Here is a 27,388-nt window from a genome sequence, read left to right on the forward strand (position 1 = left end):
CCGGAGTCACAGGGCATGGGCACCAGCGTAGCTGCAACCATGTGTTTATTTGAAATGTGCAAAGCTGAACGCGCAAGTGCAAATCTAACTTAGGAAGATCAGCCAGTGGCTCCAAGGTGGCCATGCTAGGGTGTTCCATGGGCTCGTTCTGCCTTGGCTGAGAGGCACCTGGGCCCCTCAGGCCAGTCCTTGGGTCTGAAAAGCCTGGGGCACAGGGGCTCACTGGAGATCCCTCCTTGCCTAGAAGCCAAAATATCTTGCTAAAGCAAAACTCACAACAGGTCTGGGGGCAGGAAGGAGGTAACAGAAACTATCCCACGCCCTCTGGGGCTTCCCCTCTTCTCAGGGTGGGGTGGGGGTGGTGACAAGGGCAGGACTCAAAGCCCGCTGGCCTGTGAGGGAGGGACCTCTATCTCTTGGGGGGAGGTGGTGGTGGTAGATGGTAGGGGAGCCCTAGGGGGTCTCAGACCTGGCACAGAGAGGCCCAGGGGATCCCAACTGGATGAACCATGGACAGAATCAGCAAGGACTCAAATCATCACAGCTGGTGATGGGAGGTGACTGCCACCAGGGATAGTGGTCAGGCTATGGGCGGGGCCCAAGCCAGGTCCCCAGCCTAAGATGGGGCTGAAGGGGCCCCTCTGACTCAGCCTGGCTCGGCCTCGGGGCCTTTTTGGACCTAGGGGGCCTGATGTGGCTGACGTCCCCTTAAGGGGGCCCAGGGGGACCTGGGACCTCTGGCACCAGGGCGTGGAGGACAAGGGCAGTTTCTGTGGGGAACTCTGCAGGGAAGTCTAAGTCATTAGAAGCAGCTGAACAAGCAAGGGGTCGGGGGTGCAGCCATCACTGTCGTGTTGGGGAGGCCCGGGGACATCACTGCCACAAGTCACCGGCTGCCGCCCCATTGTCATTCTCGTGGAACTTGTGCAGGTGATCGGCAAACCTGTTGGGGATAGAGACCTTTGCTGAGACCAAGGGTAAAAAGGAGGGAAGTGTGTGTGTGCACGTGTGTGTATGTGTGTGCACATGTGTGCACGTGTGTGCACGTGTGTGTGGAGGGGGCACGGGGATCCCAGGGGGCGTGCACCCTGTGGCAGGGTGGGTGCTGGGGAGCTGGGGGCGGGCCAGAGTGGGCGGCAGTGGTGGAGGGCTGGGGGTGGGGGGCACGGGAGAAGCTCGGTGGTGCGGCGGGGCTCAGCGCAGGGCTGTGGTGGGACTCGGGTGCTGTCCTCACTTCTTAGCGCAAAAGGTGGCACAGTCCCTCTCCATGCTCTCGCTCCACGCCAGCTTGTAGAGCACCTGGCCAGGCAGAGACACAGTGAACTGTCTGTCCCCACGCACCGCCCCTCCTGCAGCCCACCTCTAGCCACCGGGCCTGGCCTCCCGGCTGCGCATGACGGTTCTCCTGGGCCGGACCCCAGGGCAGGAGGGCCTCAGAGATGTCCCTGCGCCCCCGCCTGTTTCACACACGGTCAGACAGGCCTTGCCGTGGGGGAACTGTCCCTGACATTGCTGCGTGTGACACTGGCAGGCCGGGACCTGCTGGGCTCTGGGGTCAGAGTTGGAGCCCAGGCTAACCACGGAGGGGCCATCTTGCCTGTGGCCTCGTTGGGGACAGGAGTCCCCGAGGCTGAAGCCTTCACAGGCATGTCCTACCCTCTCCGATTCCCTCAGGGGACGGCAGACATTCCCCAGGACGGTCACTCTGCACTTGAGGAGATTCAGTTCAAAATATCCCTGCCTGTGCAGCCCACCTGGCTGTCCCTTAGTAGTCAGTCAGACCTGCTTCCCTGCCGGCCTCAGGTTCCCACAGTGGCCATGCCCTCCCCCCGCGCCCCTCCAGGACGGGGCCGTGGACGGAGTCAGCCAGGCCGTTTCCAGAGTGGCCGGGCTGCTGCCCCAGCCAGAGGGCCTGATGGGTGGGCTCACTGTCCCCTTGAAGGGGAGAGAGGTGGCCAGGAGCACAGTGTGGCCCGGGGTTTGCCCAGGGTGCCAGGCCACAAGAGCGACCCTGCTGCCCTTGGAGGTCCGGGAAGCATGGTGAAGGCATCACTGGCCGCCCGCCTGGATACTCACCAGGAAGACCAAGCAGTGCAGGAATAGCGTGTAGAAAAAGCCAATGGTGCGTGCCATCTTATTGGAGAGAACCAGTCGCCCCTGGGGAGCAAGAAGTTGTGGCGTGGGGGTGGGGCAGGCCTCACCCACCCCTGAAGGGCTGCCCCAGGTTCCTGCAGTGAAGGACCCGGGGCAGGAAGAGGAGGGACGGCAGGCTGGTCTCCCACTGTATGGGCTGGGAACCTGGGCCACAGGAATTCTAGGGAATGGCGCCCCCTGCAGCACAGTTCCAGAACCTTCCAGGAATGGTACTACCGGAGGAGCTGTCCTGGAGGGGAAGGGACCCTTGTTCTAGGTCCCATGGCCACTCCTGGCGGGGCCTATGCGGGGTAGGGGCGGGGGGGTCCCTGGGGCTTCTCCAGACGGGACTCAGGGCAGATGTCTTTGGAGGCCCGGAGTCAGAGGTCCCGGCGTGTCCCAGCTGAGCACAGAGGAGGGAACTCACCATGCTGAGCGTGGCCTTGTCCCAAGGGCTCAGGCTCAGGTACTTCCGCTGCCGCTCCTGAAGAGGGAGGGAGGGTGAGGGGAGGACCCCAAGGGCCCCCTAGGCCCCAGCTTGCTGCAGAGAGGGACCCCAGGGGGCTGCTGGGGGCCTCCCTGGTGTCCCCTTCCACTCAGCGTGACACCCTAGGCTTGCCCAACGTCTGTGAGCGGCTCCCGGGATAGCTGCCTCCCTCCGCCCTCTGCGGAGGCCACATGACACCAGGGGCCCTTCGCTTGTCTGCCTGACCCCCGAGCAGGCGCGTGGGGTTAGCCCACTCCCTATCACACACCCTCACGTAGCCATCAGGTATTCCTGGCACCCTCGGCCCGCCCGGGGTGCACCCTCGGCCTTCATGGAGGCTGCCCTGCTGGTTCTGGGGGGGTGTGGGGGGGGGCAGTGTGGCGGGGAGCAGAGTGAGGCTGGGCCGGGCTGCTGGCATGAGGGCATAGGGCAGGCTGAGGCCTGGCGAGCTGGTGGGTCCTGCAGGCTTCCCCACAGCCGGCCGGTGAGCAGCCTCTGTGGGCTCACGCACCCGCTTGCTGAAGGACGAGAAGGGGTCCAGGCGCTCCTCGTACTGGGATGAGTACCGCAGCTCCGTGTCGTCACCGCCTCCGCTCTGTATGAGGAGGAGAGAGACCCAGTGACTGGGGGCCCAACAGGAATAAGGCAGGGATGAGGCATCCCGAGGCTGGCAGGATCACAGGGGAGCCTCAGTTTCCCCATCAGCACAGTGGAGGTGGGGGAGGGGCCCCACGCCCTAGAGCTGGGAGAGGGCCGGGTGACAGCTTGAATGTGGCCAGGGCCACACGTCCAGGAGCATTGCCCGTGTCCAGAGACTTCCCACCAGGCTCCGGCGCCACGGTGACTCCCGGCAGGGAGAGGGAACTGAAGCCCAGTCTGGGGCTGGAGTGTACATCAGACAGGGCTGGGCCAGTGGGTCTGGGAGGGGTTCGCAGGGAGCGTGCAGGGTGGCTGTGGGGCACCAGAGCCGTGAGCCAGGCACCCCCACCCCAGTGCGGCACTGGGTACAGTGTACTAGTTTGCGCAGAGTCTGGCGCCCTCTGGTGGCCTGAGTGCAGTTCCAACAGGTGGAGTGGGGGATGGGGCAGAAGGTCTTGTCCTCCGGAGGCCCCCACCCTGAGTGTCACTGCTCCCTGAGCTTCTACAGGCCACCCTGTCTCCCCACAGTCACAGAAGGGTTTCCTCCCATGAGGGGTTCCCCTGTGAGGCCTGGGGGCTGAGAGAAGCCAGGGAGGGCCCTCCGAGGCCCAGAATGGAGTGAGTGGGTTTTTAGTTTTTTATTCTGTTTTCTTGATCGGTTTGGGGGATATTGGACCAGAGTCTGTTTTTTTTTTTTTTTTTTTTTTAAAGAATGTAAGTTTAAAACATATGGATTCCCCAGGGCCTATCCTGCATGCTCAACAGCTCTGGAGTTAAATCCTAGGATCCTAGGATCTGCTAGTGGATCACTCCCATTTCATAGAGGGGACACCAGGGCCCACGGGCCTGGGGCCTGTGAGCCCCGCCTCTTGCTGAACCTCACCACCTCCTGGCTGTTCTGACGAATGAACTGCACAAAGGCCCCACTGTGGGGGACTCTCCCCAGCTCCGGGAGGATAGCGGGCAGGCAGGGCGGGCTGGATGGCCCCCAGGGCTGCCCAGCAGGTCACTGCCCCCAACCCTCTTGCCTTGGGGGGCCTGGTAGTCCTCTCTGCTTGCCTGGTACACCTGGGGCCGAAACTGGGGAGGGCACTTACACGGCCTGGGTAGCTCTGCAGGAACTTGATCTTCTCGAAGAGCTTGATGTTGTCTGCACGCAGGCTGTCCAGCTCGCTCTGCAGGGCCTGGATGGTGTGCTGGGCCAGGCGGTTCTCCTGGGGGCAGGTGGGCGGGTGGGCAGGTGGGCGGGCAGGCAGGGCCCGCGGGGGAAGGGGCTGGGGGGAGGCTGCCAGGCTGACACAGGTTCTGTTCATCTACCCAGAGCCCCTTCTCCTCCTGTGACCCCACCCCAAGCAGAAGACAGATTTGGGGCCAGGCTCCTTCATGTCTTCTTTGTTTGTTTATGGTATCATCAACCTTTGAAAGAACTATTGAGATGTAATTCATATAACAAACATCACTGTCTTTAGGTGTGTGATTCTTTTTTTTTTTTTTTTTTTTAGTATATTCACAGTGAATATGGTGAACCATCCCCACGATTTCCTTCCACAATATGTTTATTACCCCAAAAGGAAACCCCAAACCCATCAGTCCTTCCCTCTTCTCCTACCCCCTGGCAACCACTGATCTTTCTGTCTCTTTTGATTTGCCTCTTCTGGACATTTCATATAAATGGAGTCAGACGCTATGCGGTTTTAATGTTTGCTAATCCAGGAGCAAATGAAAAAGGACCTCAGTTTTCAGCTTATCCAAATGCTCAAGTAGGTGTTTTCTTCATACTGTCAAAAAAATTCAAACAGGACTAAAAAGTACCCAGTCGTAGGGCGGCTCCTCAAACAATGAAGCATAGAATTATCCCATGATCCAGATATTCTACTTCTGGGTAGCTACCCGAAAGAACTGAAAGCAGGGACTCCAAGAAATATCTGCACATCCCATGTTCATGGCAGCACGGTTCACAGCAGCCAACAGATGGGAGCAAAGCAAGGGTCTCTTGATGGATGAATGGATAAACAAAACTTGGTATACGGCACAGCAGAATATTGCTCAGCCTTAAAAAGGAAGGACATTCCGACACCTGCTACAACATGGATGAACCTTGAGGACATTCTGCTCAGCGAAATACGCCAGCCACACAAAGACAAATACTGTATGATTCCACTTACACGAGGTCCCTAGTGTAGTCAAGTGACAGAGACAGAGGGTAGAAGCGTGGTGAACTGGGGATGAAGCTGGGGGCGCGGCGTGGAGTTAGTGTTTAGTGGGGACAGAGTTTCAGTTTGGGAAGATGAAAAAAGCTCTGGACTTGGATGGTGTGGATGTTTGTACAACCACATGAATGTACTTAATGTCCCCAAACTGTACACTTAAAGATGGTTAAGACGGTGAATTTTATGTTACGTGCGTTTTACCACAGTTTTTAAAAAGTCAGTACCTGATTTTAAAAAAAACAACAACAAAACCTAGGTTTTTTTAAAGCAAAAGGTAGAATGCTGTAAAACACTTTGCCTCCCACTTAATCTATTTTGAAGGCCTCCTTTTAAGGGCTGCCTGGCATCCCGTGGCATGGCCGTCCCTAGTCCCTGAGCGGAGTGTGAGTGTGAGTGTGAGTGTGAGCAGGCCTGACCATGCCCCCGTTTGAAGCCTCCTGCCCCGGAGCCCAGATCACAGGAGGTCCCACTGGAGCTGGCCCACCCTGGCCCCTGGGCCAGCAGCAGGCCTGGCCCGCCGTGGGCACCCAGTGAATGTCAGACTCTCCCTGGCCCCAGCCTAGAAATCCCACGGGCACAGCTGTGGGTTTGGAGAGGAAGGGTCTAGAAATTCCATCATGAGCTCAGGCAGTGACTCTTTGAGAAGGATGGAAACCTTCCGGGCTCCTGCTCGCACCGGGAGAGCTCGGGGATGACCTGGCCTGGCTCTGGGGGATGGGGAGTCTGCAGAGCCCCCAAGGCCGGCACAGCGCCCCCTCCAGGTACTCTTCTGGTCTGTCACCGGGGCCTCCGCAATCCGGATCCACCGTGCACTCCCTCCGTGGGCCTGGGTCTTTGTGTCCCCCCAGGAAAGGAGAGCGTGCCCCTGTCACTTCCTCCCTGACCCCCTCTCTTGTATCCTGTCTCCCGTTCAGGGACCCCAGCCACCCTGCTGGTACCGCAGTCACCCCGGGGAGGCACCTCACATTTTTGCAGGTCACCTTTGCAGACCACCCCTTTCTTGTGGCACCCCTCCAGGAAGGCCCCCAGCTGGGTGCTCTCCCAGTCCCACGGGGCTCCTCAACGTTTCCCGATTGCTCCTCCTTACGGGGCTCAAAGCCCTTCCTCTCCGCCCTGCCCTTGTCTTCAGTCCCCCACCGCATTCAGATGTTTCTTCTTGGACGATGGTGACCACTCTCCAGTCGTCTTCCCAGGCCAGGTTCTGTCCTGAATTGGCTGCCGAGTGACCCTTCCTACCTTCCATTCTGACGGTGTCTCTCCCGTGCTTAAATCCTTGGGGAGCACCCCAGCCGGGCGGTAGGGCCCTCTGGGTCTTATTCCTGCAGCCCTGGCACAGCCTTTCGGGCTTGTTGGCCCCCCCTGTCTCTGCTCACCTAGTCTCCTCCACTTTGAGTGTCTAAGTCGTCTTTCAAAGCCCAGCGTGGCAGAACCTCCTCCAGGAAGCCCTCCCTGACTGCACAGAACAAATCTAACCCCTCTGTGGTTTATGGTCTGTGACACATCTCTCTGCCCCCACGCCTGTGGGTCCCCCACTGTGTCCTCAGGTCCACGGAGCATAAGGGAGGGAAGAATGTGACTCACAGCCTCCAGCTCCTGGTTCCGGGCACGGAAACGCTCCCTCTGGCTGGAAATGATGGAGAGCAGCGAGTCCACCTGGCCCTCAGGGAGGGTGACACTGGCCAGTGCCGAGGGTCCTAGGAGGTGGAGGAGAGTGGCTTGGGGTGGTGGGAGGCAGAACCCACCCGTGGGTCCTCAGGTCGGGTAGCCCCAGCCCAGAGGGAACTCTGGCCAAGGGCCATGAGGGTGGAAGGCACAGGTGTCTGAGCACAGGCGCTGAGAGGCCGGGGCAGGGAAGGGATGTCCAGGGGAATAGGGATCCTAGACGGCGAGGGCCCCAGGCCCCCATTCCTCGGTACTTGGACCTGAGACCCCTGCATCTGTCGGACGAGGCCCCCCCCCCCACCGCCCGCCACCGCAACTCCTGGGGAAGTGAAAGGACACTGGGAAGCCGTGGGAGCCTCCCTCCAATGTCCGGGCCCAACAGCCCCAGGTTCCTGCTCCATACCGACACCAGAGCAGGCCACCTCCCCAGCAGCGCTGGGAGCTCTCTGGCTGCATCTCTGTGCTGAGGCCTCCCTGGGGCGCTCACCACCAGCCATTAGCCGCCCACAGGCTATTGGAAGGGCAAAGGGGGCCAGGGTCCTGGGTGGGGTGTCAAGCTAAGGCATAGAAGGGCAAGTGGCGGACCCAGCCCCCTCTCTTTGGTTGCTGCTGCGTTGCTGGGGCGGGGGGCCCTGATCTTCTTGGAGGACGGGGAGTGCTCTTGAGGGATCAGGGCTGACTGTAGCACCTCCTTTCTCCTTTCCCTGCCCCCGCCCTGCCCATCGCTGGCTCGGAGACAGGCCAGCCCCTCCTTACCATAGAACAGGGCGGTGGCCTCCTTGATGGGCTCTGGGACCTTCTCCAGGCCGTGCTCAGCTGCGCCCTGCAGGTGGGAGGAAGAGGCAGCTGCTCTCTATGTGCCACCGAAAGAACCCTTTCAGGGTGCCAAGCAAGTGGGGGGCAAGGAACAGGTGGGGCGGTCTGGTGGCGGGACTGGGTACCCCAGTGGCCACAAGGGGCCTGGAGGACGCCTCCCGTGGGCCCCCGAAGGGAAGGCTGGGCCTCGGGTTGACCCCCGAGGCGAGAGCTCAGCGGGGTGCCATCATGGGGCCACTCGGCCTTGCCGGGCCGGCCCAGCTGCTCTCTCCGAGCCCCATTTCTGCATCTAGAAAATGCGGCGGGTGACAGAGTGACCTCCAAGGGCTCCGTGGGCTCCAGCCTTCCGCGACCCCCGGGCCTCAGGTCCTCTAGCTGTGGGATGGGTGGATCATCCTGCCCGGCTTTGGTCCACAGCTCCCAGGGCGGAGTTCCAAGCCTGCCCCTGTGCCCTGTGGCCTGGCGTCCCGAACTGGGCCTTTGTGGTGAAGTGTGCAGGCAACACTCGGGCTGTGGGTGACAGCCCCGTGGGCCCTGTGGGGGCAGGCGGACACCAGCCGCCTGAGGAGCTGGCGCCAGTTAACCCGTGAAGTTTTATTGGGTAAGGGCTCAAAGCTTGGGGCGGGTGGTGAGGGGGCAGGCTCACCTCGGCATCTGGCCGCTGGATGGACTGGATGGTACTAAGGTCCTGCTCCAAGCGCGCGATCAGCTCCCTCTGCTCAGCTGCTGTGGCCGTGGCCTCGGTGACGTGGACCTGCAGCTCTGCGCAGCGCCCTGTGTCAAAGGAAGACGTGGCCGTCAGAGGGAGCCTGGTGTGGCCCGTGGCACCTTCCCCACTCTGCCTCTCCAACCCTTAGTCTAAGGGATGGCCGTGAGGCCAGCCAGCAGGGGCACTCCTGGCCCTAAGAACTCAGTACGCTCCTGAAATTCCCGAGGTAGTTGCAGTTGCCCAGGGCAGGGGGATTCAGGAGGAACGGGTCCTCCCTGGTTCTGCCATGACCAGCCGGGAGCCTGGCCGGCCCCTTGCCCTCTCGAGGCCTCACTTTGCCTCTGTCAAGCAAGGCAGGGATGTGGAACCCAGCGAACCCCAAGTTTCTTCCAGGGCTGTGCCCTGGGATAATGACCAGAGGGAGGCCTCAGGGGTCGGAGTCGGGGAGAAAGAAGGTACAGTCAGGCGTGGGTGGGCCTGCTTTAGATCCAGCAGGAGGTGGGGGAGTGAGGGGTCCTGCCTCTGGAGCTGACACCAGACTCGCTTGGCCTCTCCCCCAACAGGCTCCAGCCCAGTGAGGGGGATGGGGTGCCCCCCCAGGAATTCCCCGGACCTACACAGTCTCTACCTCCCCCCCCCACTGAGTTGCCAGGTGTTGTCTTTGTGGCAAAAGCCAATCCAAAATAATTCTGTATGGAGACCTTCCTGTCCTTTTGGAGGGTGGGAGATGTTGGGAAAGTCTCCCAGTCCAGGCCCGGGGGGTGGGGTGCCAACAGCAGCAGGGGGAGCAGGGAGGGAAGTGGGTGCCTGGGGGCAGCCCGGGTCTCGTTTCTAAATGGCGCCAACGAGTCTTGCTCAGGGCCACAGAGAAGGTGGTGGAGGCGCTGTCCTTCGCGGTGGGCTGCATGGCCACCAGGGGGCACTGTGGCACCAGAAATGCCCAAAGGCTCTGGGCTAGGGGCCGAGTCAGGAGGATGGCCCTGTACCCTCCCCGTCACAGGGATTTATCTGCCCATCGCCGCGCGGCCTGCTGACCTGCCTGCCAACCCGGCCTTGGCTGCGCTCAGCGTCCTGAGCCAGGGTGGGGGGCTGCTGACCTCACCCCCACCGGCTCCATCTCCTGGGTGCCTGCTGCACGCCAAGCTCTTTACACATCTCGCAACAATCCAACCAGTCCAAAAAGGTGATCCCCCTTTTACAGATGAAGAACGGAGGCCTCTTCGGCCGGGACCAAACCCAAGGCCATGTCCGAGCCCTCCCCCCGCAGCTGGGTCTGCACTGGTTCTGGGCCTGAATGGACTTCTTCCTTCAGACACTGGTACCTGGCAGGTGTTGGTGGAAGTGAGGGACCCGAGGTGGGGTTTGGGGAAGAGGCTGGACGTGAGGGCAGGGTCAGGTCATGGAGGGAGGATGGGGGGGTGGCAGGGTGGAGGTCCGGCCTTCAGGCCGTAGGCCGTGGGTACAGAAGAGGCGGGATGGAGGTTCAGGAGCCCACGGTGAGGGGGGGCCCCAAGGTCTAGCCAGAGGGAGCCCTCATCCCCGGAGGTGTGCACACCGCGTGGTGCCGAGGGGACCGAGCGCCGCACAAGGGGCAGACGAGGTGCCAGCAAGATGACTGCTTGCACTGCTATTTTGTCGGGCACGGTCTTGGTCAGGCGCCTGGGGTCAGAGGGGTGCCCGGCCCCAGGTTTCCTGTGCATCAGTGCCCGTGCCTGCGCACTGTTCTGGGCTGCCCCAGCCGGCGGGCGCCGGGCCGCTTTGCTGAGCTGGCCTGGAGGGCCTGACCCAAACGCTGCTGCCCCTGCCCCCAGACACTGGATTCGCTGTTGAGGGGCTCTCCGGGGGGGAGCAAAGCTGAGTGTCGGGGGTGGCCACCCCTGAAGAGGTGGCTCTGGGCAGAACTGAGGGCCGGCCGGCCTGCACTCCCAGCAGGCGTGGAGACTGGCTGCCCGTGAGACACAGGGAAGGGGCTGGGCGAGGCGGGGCAGCAGAAGTGATGGGGTGAGGCCCAGGGTGTGGTGGGGCAGCGGATGCTTGCAGAGGCAGGGCCAGGAGCCTAGCAGCGAGCTGTCGCTCCACGCTGGGGCGATGAGAAGGCCAGGCAACCGCCGTGCGGGCATCCACCCCAAAGGAGCGGCCTCACTTACAGACCCTGCTCGGAGACCCTGTCCCTGAGCCACTTAGATCTGCTCCGTCAGGGTCCTCTGGCTGCCACCCCCATGCTTTCCTCTGCCAGGGGAAGGACAGCCAGACCAAGAAGTTGGGGTGGGGGGCATCTCTTCAGGTGGGCAGTTGGTGTCAAGGGAGGTCCTGAGCTGGACTCGGGCAGAACTGGGCTTGAATTCTGGCCCTGGGGCAAGGCAGTAGAAGGTACTGGAGAGAGAGATGTGACCCCTTTGTCATACAGAACCCAGGAGCTGAGGCCTGTGCCTGGAGCTGGTTCCCCAAATGGGGAAGGGGGTGAGCAGCAGTGGTTTGGCTTCAGTGAGTAGGAGGTGCTAGTGGAGTGGCTAAGGGGTCATGGGGATGGGGGAGCCGGACTCCCGAGGCCAGAGATGCAGCCTGGGGAGAGCTCAGGGCATCCCGTCCCCCGACTCCACACCCCAAGGCAGCGAACATGGAAGCCCAGAGACAGCCTGCAGTGAGAATGGCCAGAACCTTCAGGGGTGTCCCAGAAAAGACCCAGGGAGGGGGTGGCAGGAAGCGGGGGGAAATCAGGAGAAAGTGTGTCAAAGTGCCAAGTTGAATAGGGGCGGTCGGTGAGTAAGGAGGGGTCGCTGGGGTCTCAAGGCTGAACAAGGAGATGGAGGGAAGCCTTTGGTCAAGGTGCTGGTGGAACCGGGGGTGGGGTGGGGCGGCAGGGGTGTGGAGGGACCTGGGGACAAGCCCACTCTGGACAGATGCCAGATGGCGCAGTGCAGTGGGCAGAGCCCGGTGCGGGGCGGCGTGCTCGGGAGGAGGGAGCATGCAGAACGCAGTATCTAACAATGAGGGTAAAGCCTGTGAGAGGGAGAGGCCGGGTAGGGGCAGGTGTGGGGGCGGGAGTGACTGACAGACGAACACTAGTGGACCCCTCGCCTCTGCAAGGTGGCCCATGTGAGACGGGCCAGACAGCCTCCCCCTGTGAAAGTTCATGGGAACTCGTCCTTTGGGGAGAATCTGGGACGGCTTCCTAAGGGGTGCATTTCACAGAGGGGAGAAAGAAATCAAAGCAATGTCAAGGTCAAGACTTAAGGAGCCTGGCTATGACTTAAGGTCAAGGCATGACTGCCTCCTTTTTTTTTTTTTTTTTTTTTAAGATTTTATTTATTTGTGAGAGAGAGAGGGAGAGTGACCACAAGCAGGGGGAGCGGCAGACAGAGGGAGAAGCAGGCTCCCCGCTGAGCAAGGAGCCCGATGCGATGCAGGGCTCCATCCAAGGACCCCGGGATCATGACCTGAGCCGAAGGCAGACGCTTAACTGACCCAGCCACCCAGGCGCCCCCAAGGCACGATTTCTGACTGCGGATCGATTAAACGCAGAAACTTAGCACAACTGGATGGCAGGCCTGGGGGTGTCTGCTCACGGCTTTCCCGCGGGCGGGGGACCCTGCCTTATTCAATCAGCCATCTGCACACCCGGTGGGAGCACTGGAGCTGCTCATCACCCACCGTCTCTGCACCTGTCTGTCCCCACAGGTGGCCAGAGACGAGCCCCCGGCGTTCCACAAGCTCGTGAGTGTGTTGGGCTGCCATCTGAAACACACACCCCCCCCCCTCCATTCTACTTCCCCTCCTGCAAAACTCCCTGAAGAAGTTAACCTGTTCTCAAGTGTCCACATCCTTAAAACTTTCCCCTCGGACTTGGACACCCACTACGCCCACTGTCCTTGCCAAGGTGGCCGATGACCCCGCACACCGCTGTGCCCAGGTCACTGCAGCCTCTCGGGTCTCCTGCCCAGCTGGCTGCGCCCTCTCTTTCCTTTGCTGCTCCTTGTGCCTGCTAAGCTCTCAACGCTGCGGGACCCAGGAGCTGTCCCCACATGCTGCTCTCCTATCCTTCACTCTGGCCACCTTGCGTGCCACTGAAATCTGGTAACTCTCCAGCGTGGCCTCCAGGCCACTCTTCTCCCTGAGCTCACTGCGTGGAGTCCAAACTGGTCCAAACTGAAGCCTGATCCCCGCCCCTCAAGCCTGCTTCACTCCAGCAGGACATGTTCACGTTTTACCTTCCCAGCGAAGCCTACCCTGACCGCCTGATTTAAAACTTTAACCTCTCACCTTGCTCTTCCAGTCCCCCTTACCTTGTTTTTCCTCCTGTAACGTTGACCACTAAGACACTATGTCCTACTTACTTATTTGGTCTACCGTCTGCCCCCACGGAAACGCAAGCTCCTCGTTTGTCCCCTGCTATCACTGCAGATCAGTGGCACGGTTAGCCCTCTATGCCCATCAGCTGTCCCCCTGCCACCTGCCCGCCCTGCCCGCGCCCAGGGGCTTGCTGTTCCTCTGACTAGCAGCTACACTGCTGACTCTGTGCACCTGCCTCCCCTCACTCTGGGGTGCTCTCCTTGCCTCCTGCAAATGCCTTTTCCCATTTTAAGGCCTGGACTGTGGTTCTGCACTGCTCTGCCTCCCCTCTGGGCTGGGAGCGGCTTGAGGCTGCCGGACTCCCAGCCTGGAGCACGTCGTCCCTGGCACAGGGCAGTTCTCCGTGACTATCTGCTGACTACATCCATCAAGGAGCCCCAGACTCCTCGACTCAGCACTGTTGACATTTGGGGCATGTCATTCTTTGCTGGGTGTGGGGAGACTGTCCGATGCCTTGTAGGGTGTTTACCAGCATCTCTGTCCTCTCCCCTCTAGATGCCAGAGGCACCACTCTGCCCAGCGGCGACAGCCCCAAATGCCTCCAGACACTGCCAAATGTCCCGAGGGGCAAAGTCCCCCCCAGTTGAGAACCACTGTCCCGGAGAATCTGCTCTCCTCAAACATGAGAGGCTCCTGGGCTTGGGGGTCCCGGGGGGGGGAGCAGCCTCACCAGATGCTTCAGTCAGACGGGCCTCTAAGAGGAAACCGCCCCTGTGGGAGGCACGGTCCCCCTCTCCATATGATTGAGGCGGGGGGGGGCGGTGCTGCCTTCTTGTCTGTGGCCGGGTCCAGCGTGGCAGCTTCAGCCACACAGGAATCGAGACCTGAATTTTTAGCAGAGGCTGGAGAGAGCTGCTGGGGGTGGGGGACTCGGCTGCCCAGCCTGCGTGCATCTCGGGCATCACTGGGCATCACTGGTGGTGGTCAGGCCCAACCGCTGGAGCTCTGGCTAACCTGCGCTCCTGGGTAGGGGCTCCTCTGGCTCCAGCACAAGGTGGAAAGGACTTTGACCAGAGGGAGCCGCTCCAGCCACCAAATTTGATAACAGCCACATCAAGCGCCACCACCACAAGTCCTGAGTGCCTACCGTGGGCTTGGGCGCTGTAATGAACAGTCTACAGGTGTCATCATCCGGTACTCCCCGCAGCCCCCCCCCCCCCCCCCCCCGCTGCCCCCCGGCCCTGCTCCAGCAGCCCTGTGAGTCTGGCATTGTCGTACCAGCTCCACAGAGACAGAAATGGAAGCTCAAAGAAGCTAAATTCATGCATTGTCTCAGAAAGGGTTTCCTGAGCATTGACTAGGACTTGCCCAAGGTCGCCCACCAGCCGGTGAGAGAAGACCCTGGTACTCGACGCATTGCCACTTGACCACACAGAAGGGTCCCGATGCCTCACTGTGAAGTGAGTGGGGTCCTCAAACCTCTCTCCCCGGAGCCCCCCACTCTGCTGTCCCAAACAGAGCAGCCTTTCACCTGTCCACAAACCAACTTCTTGAACAAAGAAAAAAAAATGGCCCTTCCTCTCGACATTTCTGAGAGCCCAAGCTTCTTGGAGAAGGCAGTCACTTCTGAGTGCCTGGCCGACACTGCGCACGCGCTGTGCATCCCACTTCCACTAATGTGGCTCCCCCCGCCCTGGGGGTGGGGCGCCCAGACGCAGATCAAGGGTCTGGTGACCAGAAGCCTCCCCCCTCCCACCAACGTCAAAACAGCTCTCCTGAGCCCTCGGGGTTCTCAGCTCGGCCCCCACGCCCCTGCCCAGGAACCAATGCCGTGCCCAAGAGGAGACCAGCAAGCTGCGTGCCCCCCAAAGCCGGCACGATAGGGACTGTGGAGGAGGCAGCGACGTACCCCAACCCAAGGCAGCCACTCGGAGCCCCTTTCAAAAACACAAGCAGACAGGATCACAGCGGATGACTCGCACACTCTGATGATTACTGTTGACCCTTGAACAACATGGGTTGGAATGGCGCGGGTCCACCTACACGCGGATTTTTTACGGTTCCCTAGTGTAAATGTATTTTCCTTGTGATTTTCTTAACTTTTTTTCCTCTAGCTTACTTCATTGTAAGGATACAGTATATTATACGTATAAATACAAAATATGTGTTCAGCGACTATGTCATGGGTAAGGCTTCGGGTCAACACTAGGCTATTAGTAGTTATGTTCTGGGGGAGTCAAAGGTTATATGCAGATTTTCGACTGCATCGGGGGTCGGCGCCCCTGAGCCCCGTGTTTTTCAAGGGTCAAATGCATGTCATCAGGTGGCCTCAGCCTCTATATCACCAATCGTATTTCCTGGAGTCATTTTGTTGAGACCCACTTAACTTCAGGGAGACGGAGGCCACACACGGGGAGGCTGAGACTCTACCTAGAGCGGGGACACCACCCTGATGGTCGGAGCGCCAAACCCTGCTCCCTTCCCTGCCTCGGGAGCTGGCCGTTTACAGAGTCAGGCCTACGGAACCATGTGCGACTATAGTTTTGCTTAATTCAATCTCACTTTAAAAGCACCGGGGGAGACTTTCTGGGTTAGAAGGCTTTGTGCCAAGTGTTCTTTATTTTTATTTTTTCACATTTTATGTTTTAATTTAGTTAACAGATCTTTAATGAGGGGGGGCATACCTAAACTAGCCAGCGGAGAAGTAGAATGTTAGCAGAGTCAGAACAGAGCTCTGTTGGTTTTATCCTAATTTCTCCCATCTGTGGGGGCAGACATTTGGGGGAGACTGTCCTGTGCTTGCGGGGGCTTCTCCCACTGGAGGGAGGATGGCTCAGGCTTCTGTACCACATGTGGGAGCGTCACATTCTGAAACTTACAAATTAATACACATTCTGGAATCTAGAAATTACTGCACAACTAACCAATTCCCCCTGCCCCGTCACACATCGGTGAGAATGGCGATTCTCCTCCAACCTTCTAGATCTCAAGATGAGAAACCTCCTCAGTCAGAAGCACGTGGACCACCTAGCAGCCAACTCTGCAGAGCCCCGAGCACTGGCTGGAGACCCCTTCTCAGGAGCCCGACCATTCCAGAAACCCACAGACACCGTTTCCTCCTTCCTCTTTCCACTCACACTTGCTCACGTTACCGGGTACACCGGGCTTGTCTTTGGCATCAGGATTCAGGGACAAAGTGAGAGACGTCACCTCCCCGCCGGCCCCCAACACACACACACACACACACACACACACACACACACACACACACACACACACACACACACAGTAGGCTAGCCCCCCCCCCCCCCCCCCACACACACAGCAGGCTAGCCCAGGCCGCGGGCTGCCCTGCAGGGGTACTTGGCCGCGGCCCCCGGGCGCCCAAGCCCCACTCAACGAGGCAGCCACCATCAGCCTGGTGCCTCGCCCAGCACCGTCGGCCACCGCCCCCGGTCCTCGCGAGCCCGCGCGACAAGCGGTGGTGTTCTCATTTCTCAGACAAGGAAGCGGATGCCAGGAGGGTCAGCATTTCAAGGCTACTCAAACAGTAAGGCCCGCAACAGCAAGCGGAACAGGGATGCAGGCCCGGATGGAGACGCGGTGGAGAGCGGTGCCCAGACCCCCGCGCATCCGACCCCATGCCAGGTCTCTGCCACCACCTGCCTGGCGGCCCCGCGGGACCAAAAGCACCAGCAGGCGGAGGGATGGCTACTTTGGGCATGGCAACTCTTGAGGTGCCCTCTGGACCCAGAATGAGAGTGTTTGCTGCTTCTCCTCAGGCGGGGGCACTTCAAATAAAAACAACCCACGCATTCTTGTGTTTGTATAAAAGATATTTACTTCAATTATCACACCTAGGGTGCTAGTGAATAATAATAATACATGGTGTGAGTTTCATACAGTGATATTGCTTCTCCATATCATATAGGGACCGTTGTACAGTGCTGAGAACAAACATCGTATGGCTAACCAAGGACCGAAGGGACAACGCCAGGGGCCGACGGGTGCCTCCCCCACCCCCACGCCAGCTGGATCAACTTTTGACTCTTAATGTCGAAAACAAATAGCAAGGAAAAAAAAATGTTACCAGAGATGGGTCACAGCAACACAACAGAGGCTTCTCGAAGCTATTTGTACAAAAATGACGCCTTTTTTTTTTTTGTTGTTTTCTTTTTTGTTTTTGTTTTTTTTTCTGTTTTTGGTCAATTGGGTCTCTGTGAGGATTAAAAAAAAAAGTCTGTGATTGTATTAACAAACGAGCTCTAAAAACATCTAAGACTTAGTGCGTTACAGAAAATATAAAATACTGCTAAAATGTAAAGACACCACGATACGTTGGGGGGGGGGGGGCTGAGCTTATGAAAGGTATTCCGGAAGAAGTCCGCCACTCTGCGAGCGAGCTTGTCTTGTGCTGTGTTAGTAGTCTGGACAGGAGCGTGGCGCTACCCGCTCTCATGGCAAGTAGTTATTGCACATCGCAAAGAGCTAGGTCTCAGTGGAAAGGGACGCGGGGAAACCCACTTTTCCTTCCCCCCCCACTTCTATTTTCTGACCAATTATTCTCAAATGCTGTAAGAGTTTTTGCATGAATCCTCACGTCTCCAAAATGCACAGCATTTTCTGAGGGGTCTCGGTGGGACAGGAGATGCCCGTTTTCTCAAGGAAAGAGGCAGAAAACGGCTCAAGAGAGAGAAATGCATAGACTAATTCGAGAGAAATGAAAACCCTTTGGTGGGGGGTGCGGGAGGAGGGATGGGGGCCGATGATTTCATCGGAGGGCTTTCTTTCAAAGAGACGAGAACAAGATCAGGACCCCCAACGATTTCAGAGAAGGGGAAGAAGTCATGGCATGGAAAGCGAGGCGGGGGTTGGGGGGCCCTCGGGGAGCGGCGGAGAGTGGGGCGGCTGTGTGGCCCCACCTGGACCTTGGCCTCGCGGGGAGCCCCCACCTCCTGGGCCCAGGAGGCTGGCCCCACCTCACCTTCACACCTGATTAGCAAGCAACGCGTTCCCCCCACTCCACGCTTCACCACATTGAGGGGGAAAAGGGCTCCCCCACGACCTCCCTGGCGAGGGTCCTCAAGCCACAGCCGGACTCGGAAACACCGTTGCTTCGCAAGATGGTTCTGACCCAACTTTGTATGCAAGGGAAACAACCACAACAACGACAAGAAAAGCCAACAGAACAGAGCAACCCACGCGAGCCTTGCAAGAAACCACTCTCTTCCTCGGAAGCCATGGTCTCGACGAGGCCACTGCGCCCGCTCCGACCAGGCCTCGCTTGAAACTTCATGAACCCAGAAGGCTTACCAGAGGCTCTAGGAGGCTTTGGGGAACTGAACTTTGCTTTTCTAAGTCTCTGTAGCTCCTCACATGAGTGTTCTTCAACTCTCTCATTTATCCAGTTGGACATGTGGAGACCACCAGTTTTTGGGTGGCTACTCTGGAGCCAGAGGTCTGATTCTGCTGGAGAAGCCCACTCTGCCCCCCAGTCCGATCCCCAGACCCTTCGGTTCTTTTGGGGGGTGTGTGTGTGGGGGCGGGGGAGAGGGCAGGAGGCGAAGACAGTAACCACTGGAGTGATAGCAAAAAGCATTTATAGCAACAACAACACAAAACAATACACTCCTGATAAGAACTTAAATGATTAACCTAACAATAAATAGAAGAAGATAGAAATAAACTTTTTTTTTTTTTTCTTCTCAAGGAAACATCCTTTTATAATTATCCTCACGCACACTGGCAGGTCAGTAGCAGTCAATCCATCTCAACAAGAAAAGGTTAAGTGCTGGAAGGGATGGCTGTGTTCTCACACTCGGGAGGGTTCTTAGCTGCTGAGTCACCCCCCCCACCCGCCCCCACCCCCCTGCCACCCAGCCAGCGGTTCCTGCCCCGGGGCCTGTGGGCCCTGCACACCTAGCTCGGTGGTCAGCAAGAGGCAGGCTGAGAAAAGGGGGGGGGGGGGGAGCTGGGGAGGTCTGTTTTCCCTTCAGTTCATGAACAAACGGAACTACAGTGAACATACTCATCCACAACCTGAATCGTCCTGGTCTAAAGCTTACTTTGAGTTCATTTGGTGTGCAATACATTATCTCTTAAAAATGAAGAAAAATGATTTCTATTGCACAGAGCTTTTTACACATAGTCATCTACTTAAGTGCTTTCTGTTTAAAGCAAACTACGAAAAAAAAAAGGGAAAGAAAGCAAAGAAAGCAAAGCAAAGCAAAAGATGGAAAAACGAAAAAGGAGAGGAACTCTCAAACAAAAGTAGCCCCGTGCCACTTTTTCAATGCATCTTGCTGAACGGTGTCTGGTTTCACCAACGGAAGTCCCAACGCTTCCGTACACACTGTGCTTCTGATTATTTTCCATAGGGATGTAGCCGTGACATTGGGATATAAGGCACCTTTCCTTTCTGATCACAGAAAGCTTGATACATAGCATATAGCATATTTTGTGGTAGAAATTAAAGCCTAAACGCTACGGAAATGACAGTAACACAGACTATACCTAACATCATTGGAGAAACTATAATGACCCATGGAAAGCAACTCAAAGTTATTTTCAAAGGTTAGTAACAGGGGGTTGGGGAAGTGCACATTTATGCATAGCCTAATGCCTTTCTCTCGCTAGCCTTTTTTAGGATTCTTCGCCTACAATGCCCAACTTTTAAAGTTAGCATTCCGGAGGAGACTAGGCGCTTTGGAAATGTCTTGTTAAAGCTAAATGTCACTTCATGCAAAAATTAGAATGGAGATACCACTGACAGTGTGGTCACAGTATCTTTGGAGGGGAGGCGGGGCTCATTTCCTGCCCAGCTCACTGCCCTCCTTGCCCCTCCTCTGCCTTCCTGATTCACTCCGAGGGTTTGGGCCCCTGCTTTCAGCACATCTCTAAGGGTTCACAGGCTGGATCTTTCTGGAACTTTCCTTGGGAACTTGTTTCCTGGTCGTTTTCAGTGCACCGGGAAACGGAACTCTGTCACATTGGAGGCCCAGGCCACCATCTTGCCACTTGGGGCGGGAGCTCTGCCTTGGGGGTCACAAAGGCTCCCCTGTTGCCACCAAGGCCCACACGAAACCACAAAAGCACTGGGGGGGGGGTGGATTTCTAACCGTGGGCTTTTCCTGACAAATGCCCAAGCGCCCGATGACGGCACAAATCTTTAGGCTCCCACTTCCAATTCTTTTCCACCAGAACACTCTGGCCACCAGAGAGGGTGGACCCACGTCTAACCAGTGGCTCTGGGAGCTGGGGTTGTTTCCTGCACTGCATAGAAACTGGTCTACTCTTGGGAAGAGTCATGTGACTGAAAACCGGGTTTGCGGACAGGAGAACGCCAATTCCTCTCCCGGCCTCGAGACGCTTCCAAAGGAGGTCTCACAATGGAGCTGAAATCACGGCCTCCCTGTGCCAGAGACAAAGACAGAGTTCCCCGACGCCGGGTAGGAATCCTGGGGCAGTGTCCTCACGTGGCCAGTTAGGGGCAGCCCAGAGCAGGGCCCTCTGAGGCCCGAGACCGCCCCTGCCTGCAGGGGAAGCAGCCGTCAGAGCGTCAGAGACAGGTGGAAGTCAAGAGAAAATTCCATGTGTCTCGCGGAGCACAGCTGTCTGTCCATGTTGTGCTCACAAAAGAGGGAAGGAAAGCCTGCCCACCAGGCCCAGACACACTCATGAACGCCACGCTTCTAGCACTCTCCGCCCCCCCCCACCCCCCAAGAGCCCACTTGTGCCTCGCAGTTCTGATGGGAGTGGGGGAAGGAGGAGCGTCGAGTGGGAGCACAGATTAGTGAGGTAGAAGGGGACAAATGGGGAGGAGGGTGCCGACAGGCAGGCCATCCAGGGAGGGGAGGAAACCTCCTGCCTGAAGGGACGTGGCAAACAGCCCACCATGCCACCCCCACCGTGGCAGGCCCGAACCTCGCCTTGCTCCATCTCCCCCGCATGGCTGGCTTGCTGGCCTCCCAAAGTGGGGGCTCGAGATGGCTAAGGGCAGACTCTTTGTTTTTACAGGCCTGTCAAGAGGCGCCTGTCATAGTGCATTTAAGGCAATGGCTGTTGTCCCCCAGCTCAAGATGGAGTAAGTCACTAACACTGTTTCACGCCACGCACATCCCAGACGGGCGTGCATCTACTCCCCCCGGGCCCCACCGCTATCTTCAGTGAGGTGTTTCTAAAATGGGAGGGAGGAGAAACATTGCATAGAATGTCAATAGAGTTCATTGATCACCGCTGCGGGAGGAACAAAGAAACCCAGTCCTGCCCCGGGAAGGTACCTGGACTGGGGGACTGGGGGGGGGGGGGTGGCGGGCGGGGGTGTGACTCTTGTCCCAACCTCTTAGGGCGTGACTGGGGCAACGACCTTAGGGCAATGAGCTGACGTGGCTCGGGCCAGGGAGGCAGACAAGGGGTTTCCTTCCTCCTAGAGCCGGCTGGCTGGGCCCGGGCCCGGGGGAGTCCATGGGGAGGATCTCTCACGGCCACGGAGAGCGCAGAGAAACCCTCAACACAAAGCTCTGTAGCTCTCTGGGTCTGGACCACCAGCCAGCGGACCTGAATGTCCGCATCAGACAGGATGGTTTTTAAGTGGGGAGAGAACAAAGATGCCGAAAGCAAGGACACTGGGCAGGGAGGCCACAACTGTCATCTTTTTGCCTCAGTCACTCTTACAGACAGAGTGGCCGTGGTTTGATAGTAGTCATACGAGTCAAGATGCTGGCATTTCCTGGAGACTTCCCCAAGCCTGCGTCCCGGGACAGTCTGCTGCCCACGAGCCACCTCGGGTGGTGATACTCCTCACGCAGGTCGGCTCTGAGAATAATCAAGTCGAGCTAGCGGGCTGTGGTGATCCTTTCTAAAGGGCAGGCGGGCTGGCGGACAGAAATCACAGACATCCCGACTGATCCAGAAGTTCAAGGTTGGCGGTCACCTGGGAGCCAGGCGGTGGAAGCGAGCGGGCCCAGGTCTGGGACAGAACCCGTGCACCTTCCACCTCAGATACCCCACAAGGGCGGGTGGGTAGGACCCAAGGGTCAGGAGGCTGAACGTGAACACTGATTTTATACCGAGCCTCCACTTAGCCAGCTAAGTAACGGCAAAAACCTTAAGTTAGGAACACTGCCTCCAATTAACAAAAAGAAGCCATTTAAAATGGTATAATGGTATAATGGAGCTTGTAATTAAGTGTTAGTGTTTTATACGGAACCGTGTTCCCCAGGGGAGAGGTACAAATCAGCTTTTTAAACTGATGGAGCATAAAGAGGAGGAGGTCGGCTGCCTGTGGGAGCTACTGCTTGGAATGCCAGCCAGCTGAAGGGAAGCCCCCCGGAGAGGATGCTGTTCAAGGCACTTGAATATTGCTTATCAAGATGAAAGATCAACCCTTACACTCAAACTGAGGGGTGCAACGAGGAGGGGGGAACGCTCCCCCCCGACCCCCTGAAAGGTTTCTGTTATTTAGTGGCAGCTCTTAGAAGTATTACAGACAGTGAAAGCTTAACACAAAAGATCATCAGGTTGGGATCACAATTTAAAAAAAAAAAATAAATAGAGAAAAAAATACAAACACAGAACCGCAAGCAAACTTTAACCAACTGATTGTATCGAGCACCCAGATGTAAGTCTGGCAAAAAAAGGTAGAGTGGAAATCAACAAAAACCTAGTTTAAAAAAACAAAGCAAAACACAAACAAACCAACGAAACCCAACAAAAAGGACTAAATCGCTTGGAAGAGCCAAAGTGGCTGTTTTAGACTGTTACTATTTGGCCACTAGGATGGCCAAACCTCTACTTTCTCCATTTCCTCGGATTGAACACCTTTGTAAATAACAGTCATGCCTTTAAAACTAAAACACTACCCTTAATATTTCTGGTTAACTCCCTGCTTTTCATTCTAATGAAAATCAGATATTCAGAGATTCATCACACACGATGACAAAATTCCCTCGAGGTTTTCGTGGAGAGGACACCACAGTACTGTCAGGGGCTCTGCTACTCACTGTCCTAGGGGGTCACTAACGCACACTCGCTCTTCTTAACGCACCTGCATCGAGCCAGATGGTGATCTGTTTCCCCTTAAGCTCCTCCATTTTGAATTCTCTTCTCACTGAACCAGGTATCAAGTTCAGAGATGATACGACCATCAAAAGACAAACAGCCTGCCTCCCAGCCTCCTAGAGCCTTCTGAAAACTTCTTATTCATGAAAAGGCATTGTCTTTAGTGTAGTGACTCTTAAATTTGTGAAAACTTGAACTAAGTGCTGCGGTTGCAGGTTAAAAGACTGTAAATGAACTACATAATTCCTAAAACATCATGCAAGAAATGTGGTTTCACATCTTACAGTCAAAGTCCTACAAGTTAAGTAATACAAGCACACTGAGGTGTAATAGCGGGAGCATACCTTGAAAATTATAACTCCCTCCCACCCCCCCCAAATCAAAAAAGGTAATATTAATTAAACTTAAGAAATAATGAATGCACCATTAAAATGCCATCCAAAGATGTTGACCTAAGACAAAGGTTTCAATGATACACAATACGGTCAAAAAGTTTTCAATCAGTAATATACAGTATGACAACTACATCTTGTAAATTATACCCAATACTGCCGGCAGTCTATCCCTCTAAAGAATATTTGCCCCTTTCATCCCTTCCTAACAATCAGATAATAAAATACAGCACCTATAAATAAGCAAAAAAAAATATATATATATACCGAAATCATCTATTGTTAGTTTAAAGATATGGCAATAAAGGAGTCTAAATTAGCAAACTTGTAGAAGCCGTAACTGATAAAACAGCTTATTGAAAAAAGGTGGCAGTAAATGCACTCTATGTGTGCACAGGTACTTAAGAAAATACACAGACGTATAAAATTGCACACACGCACACACGCACACTCTCATCCACCTCTATTCTCACGCATATACACATAGACAACAGGAGGAATCAGAGACAAGTTAGACTTCTGATTTGTACTTAGACTGCCCTAGACTGCATAAAAGAACTGTTCCAAGAGGCAGAATGAATGAAGGGCCAATGAATGGTCTGGTCTGGAAGTGAAGAGCAACAACGTTTTGGTGTGAGTGTGGGCCATCTCTACAGGGGTGGGAGCAGAGCCCAGACTGCCACGTTCTCTCTTCTGCAGGGAAGGAAACTTCCCACGACGTCAACAGTCCTCAGTGCTTGTGGTGGGAAGAGAGAGACAGAGAGAGAGAGAGAGAGAGAGAGAGAGAGAGAGAGAGCGCACGCGTGCGTGAGAGCCCTGCCCAGGCCCGGGGAGCAGCGGCCCCTGGTGGGGCTCAGTCCATCAGGCGCCCGGGAGAGTGCTGTGCGGTGTGCTGCCTTCTGTGCCAAGGAAAGCCTGCTGCCCACGCGGGCCGGGCCCCTGCGGCCCCCCCCAACTGCCTGCTGCCACCTCGGCGGCCCACTCTTTCCTCCTTGCTTTACACGCTCGCACGTGTGCAGACGCGCTAACACAGACGTAGACACCATAAATTAAACAGAATGAACGGGGACATGCTACAGTTCTAACTTGTCTCCTAAACCTCCGAGATATGAGGTCTGATCAGCGTGCTCTGCGGTTAGAGGTTAAAAAGCAGATTATAAAATACCTAGATTCGGATCTTTTCTTTTTGTCCTGATTTGGCCTAGAATGGAGTGTATTAAACAGACCCTGGCCAGCAAAAGCCCAGAGTCAGTTAAAGCTATGGATCAATGTGCACTACATGTCAGGATTCTATTCACGTACAAGAAAACACTACGTCAGCTACCACAAAATCAGATAGTTTCCTGATGTGACTTTTCTTTTTGTTAAAAAATATGTGGAGTAAATGTGTTTTATTTTAATTCAAAGTTTCAAACGAGAAGATTCTTTACTTGAAAATATTTAGGAATCCAAACTAGTGTGTTTAGAGTCGGTTTGACTGTGCAATCTCTTAGTGGCAACTGAACAGCTACAAAAACTTTCTTTTTTAATTTTTCTGAAAAATCCCCCCTCCCCCCCTTTTTTTTCCTGGTTTAAGAAGATAATAGTGTATTATCGCTCTGAAGCCATTAGATGGCAGATAAAAAGCCCCCTTTTAATATGTGGGTTTGATTTTTTTTTTTTTTTTTAAAGCCCACACGAAAGAGGAGGGCGCAAGGCAAAGCTGTAAGAGTTATTCCAGAACCTGTGGAAATCACTTAGGGCAATAAAAAAAACACTTCAGGGTACAAAAAAGCTCGACTACACATTTCCGTTTTCTTCCTTGAAAACACGACATAGATTGGGCTTAATGCTCCTTTGTTTTCTATATGCACCTTGGCCTATGGCGATTTTGCCCTGTGGCCCGCAGGGCGGTAAGTGCGCAACACGGTCCAGGCCGCGGAGTCGGCGCCCGCCCCTCTGCCCAGCCCGGCCCAGCCCGGCCCGGCCCCTGCCCGGGTTGGCTCGGCCCAGCTCGGCCAGACTCGGCTCGGCCTGGTTCGGCCCAGCTTGGCCCAAACTCGGCACGGCTCGGCGAGACTCGGCTCGGCCCGGCTCGGCTCGGCGGGACGGGCGGGCGGCGCCCTCTCAGAACTCCCATTCGATGGGCTCCTCCCGGCTGGCGGCCTTCTCCAGGCGGTGGATTATGCTGTTCAAGTTCGCGGCCTTCTTCTTCCTCAAGGGGTTGTCTCGAGAGTCCCTGGCGCCCGCCGCCTCCGGGAGGCCGAAGAGGCTCTGCAGCGAGCTGGCCCTGCGGGCGGCCGCCGGCGCGCTGGTGCTTGGCAAAGCGGAACTCCTGTCGGCGCCGTCCCGGGCCCGGCAGGGGCCCTCCGCCGGCGGGGCGGCTGAGGTAGCGGCGTCCTCCCCGGCCGCAGGTGCGGCGGCGGCGGCGGGGTTTGGCACGGGCCCCGGGCCGTCGGCGGGGCCCTCGGGCGGCGGCGGCGGCGGCGGCGGCGGTGGGGGCGGCGGGGGCGGCGGGGGCGCCCGGGGCCGGCCCTCGTCGTCGTCGGCGTCGTCCGGGGCTGGGGCCCCCGAGGGCGGCGGCTGCGCCTTCTCCGCCGGCCTGGGCGCCTCCTCCCGCTCCTCCGGGGCCGCGGCCGCCTCGGCCGGCCCTCCCTGAGACTTGGCGGCGGCCGCGGGGCCGCCCGACTCCTCGGCGTCCGCGGCGCCCGGGCCCTCGGCGGCCTCCACGCCGTCGCAGCTGTCGCCCTCCGAGCTGGGCGCCGCCCGGCTGCTTCGGGCCGACGGGGAGTCGCTGGCCCCGGCCTGGCCCTGGCTCCCGGCCTGAATCTCCTCAATGAACAGTTCTCTGCGGATCCGAGACCTGCGAGACACAAGTGGGGGGGGGGGTGACGTGAGCGCGGCCGCTGGCGGTGGGGGGCGGTCTGTCACCCCAGCCCCCAGCCCCGCCGGTTCCCACACTCCGTGCCTTTGCCTGAGGCGCCCCTTGGGTGGGTGCCAGCCCCCTCTTCCCCACGAGGACGGCGCGCGCCAGTGTGACTTGTTTAATGGCACGTTCCCTCCATCCCCGTCCTGCCGCGCCTCCCGGCAGGTTGTGGATGGCGGGTCCCGTTCTCCGCACACCCCGGGCCCGGCATGGTGCTTGGTACACAGCAATACACGCCGACTGAACTGACAGGTGGGAATGCAGGAGGGGTGCGAACCACTGCTTCCTCACCAGGACTTCGTAAGAGAGAACCAATACTCATTGCCCAAAGCGAGAAACTTCAGCGCCGCGCTCTGAGCCACAGGTCAGGGGTCGGGGCCCCCGCAGCGTTCCACGAAATTATGTTTCAACCAGTTCCCTCCCCTAAGAGGAGAAGACCGGGAAGGGTCACTTTTGATCAAGCAGGAAGGAGACCAAACCTGCGCTCCAACACGTCAAGCATGTTGTAATCAAGCAGAGAGTTCCCCCTAGCGGGGAGCGTGCTCCCTTACTTTGTTGGGTCTGAAGGAAACAGCTACACATGGGCCCAGGCCTTCCCTGTTTTGGGGGCCCTTGGTGACATCAAGAAAGGGCTCTTGTTAAGTCTGTTTTTGTGCCAGCGTTTCTCCTTCCATCTGCTCACAGTACTAGGCTCAATCAGAACTCTCTCTGGATGGTTATTCCAAAGAGCTGAAAAGCCTCTGATCAATGTGCCAACTGTGAGTGGAAAAGTATCCTCAGGTAAATTGGCATGAAGCCCACTGTCTTGCAGAAACTGGGCCTGCCGAAAGCCCTTAGGTTAGGCATGCAATAAAAATATTTTCTGTAGTACATAGACCCCAATAGAGGTAACATGTTTTGAGAGCCCCCTATATGCCAGGCCTTGTGTTGGATGTGGGGAGTGCTGAAGCCAGGGAGAAAGTTGTCAGTCTAGTGTGTCAGAACCCTTGGTGGTGGTTATGTGTTCATAACCATCATTTGCTCCCTGCACAGTCTGAGCCCTGTCCCTTGTCCTGAGGATGTTTCTGAGTGAGAGCTACAGGGTGA

General features: G+C 57.1%; 1 protein-coding gene across 7 annotated transcripts in view; it reads right to left on the reverse strand.

Moving 5' to 3' along the window:
- Window positions 1-28: 28 nt before the first annotated feature.
- CUX1 (cut like homeobox 1) overlaps window positions 29-27,388 on the reverse strand; it is a 350,755-nt gene continuing 323,395 nt past the window's right edge. For 4 of the 7 annotated variants that reach the window (XM_027612894.2, XM_027612895.2, XM_027612893.2 and 1 more), the window contains exon 24: window positions 23,399-26,239. In XM_027612894.2, coding sequence (XP_027468695.1) covers window positions 25,504-26,239 — 736 coding nt within the window. In that variant the 3' untranslated portion in view covers window positions 23,399-25,503. Of the gene's footprint in view, window positions 944-1,234; window positions 1,300-2,076; window positions 2,158-2,560; window positions 2,618-3,131; window positions 3,216-4,356; window positions 4,474-7,050; window positions 7,164-7,887; window positions 7,955-8,593; window positions 8,722-23,398; window positions 26,240-27,388 lie in introns of those variants that run through there. The other 3 variants (XM_027612898.2, XM_027612897.2, XM_027612896.2) reach the window with 1 other exon arrangement.

This window comes from Zalophus californianus, chromosome 10 (assembly GCF_009762305.2).
Source record: "Zalophus californianus isolate mZalCal1 chromosome 10, mZalCal1.pri.v2, whole genome shotgun sequence".
In the NCBI taxonomy this organism is placed as follows: domain Eukaryota; kingdom Metazoa; phylum Chordata; class Mammalia; order Carnivora; family Otariidae; genus Zalophus; species Zalophus californianus.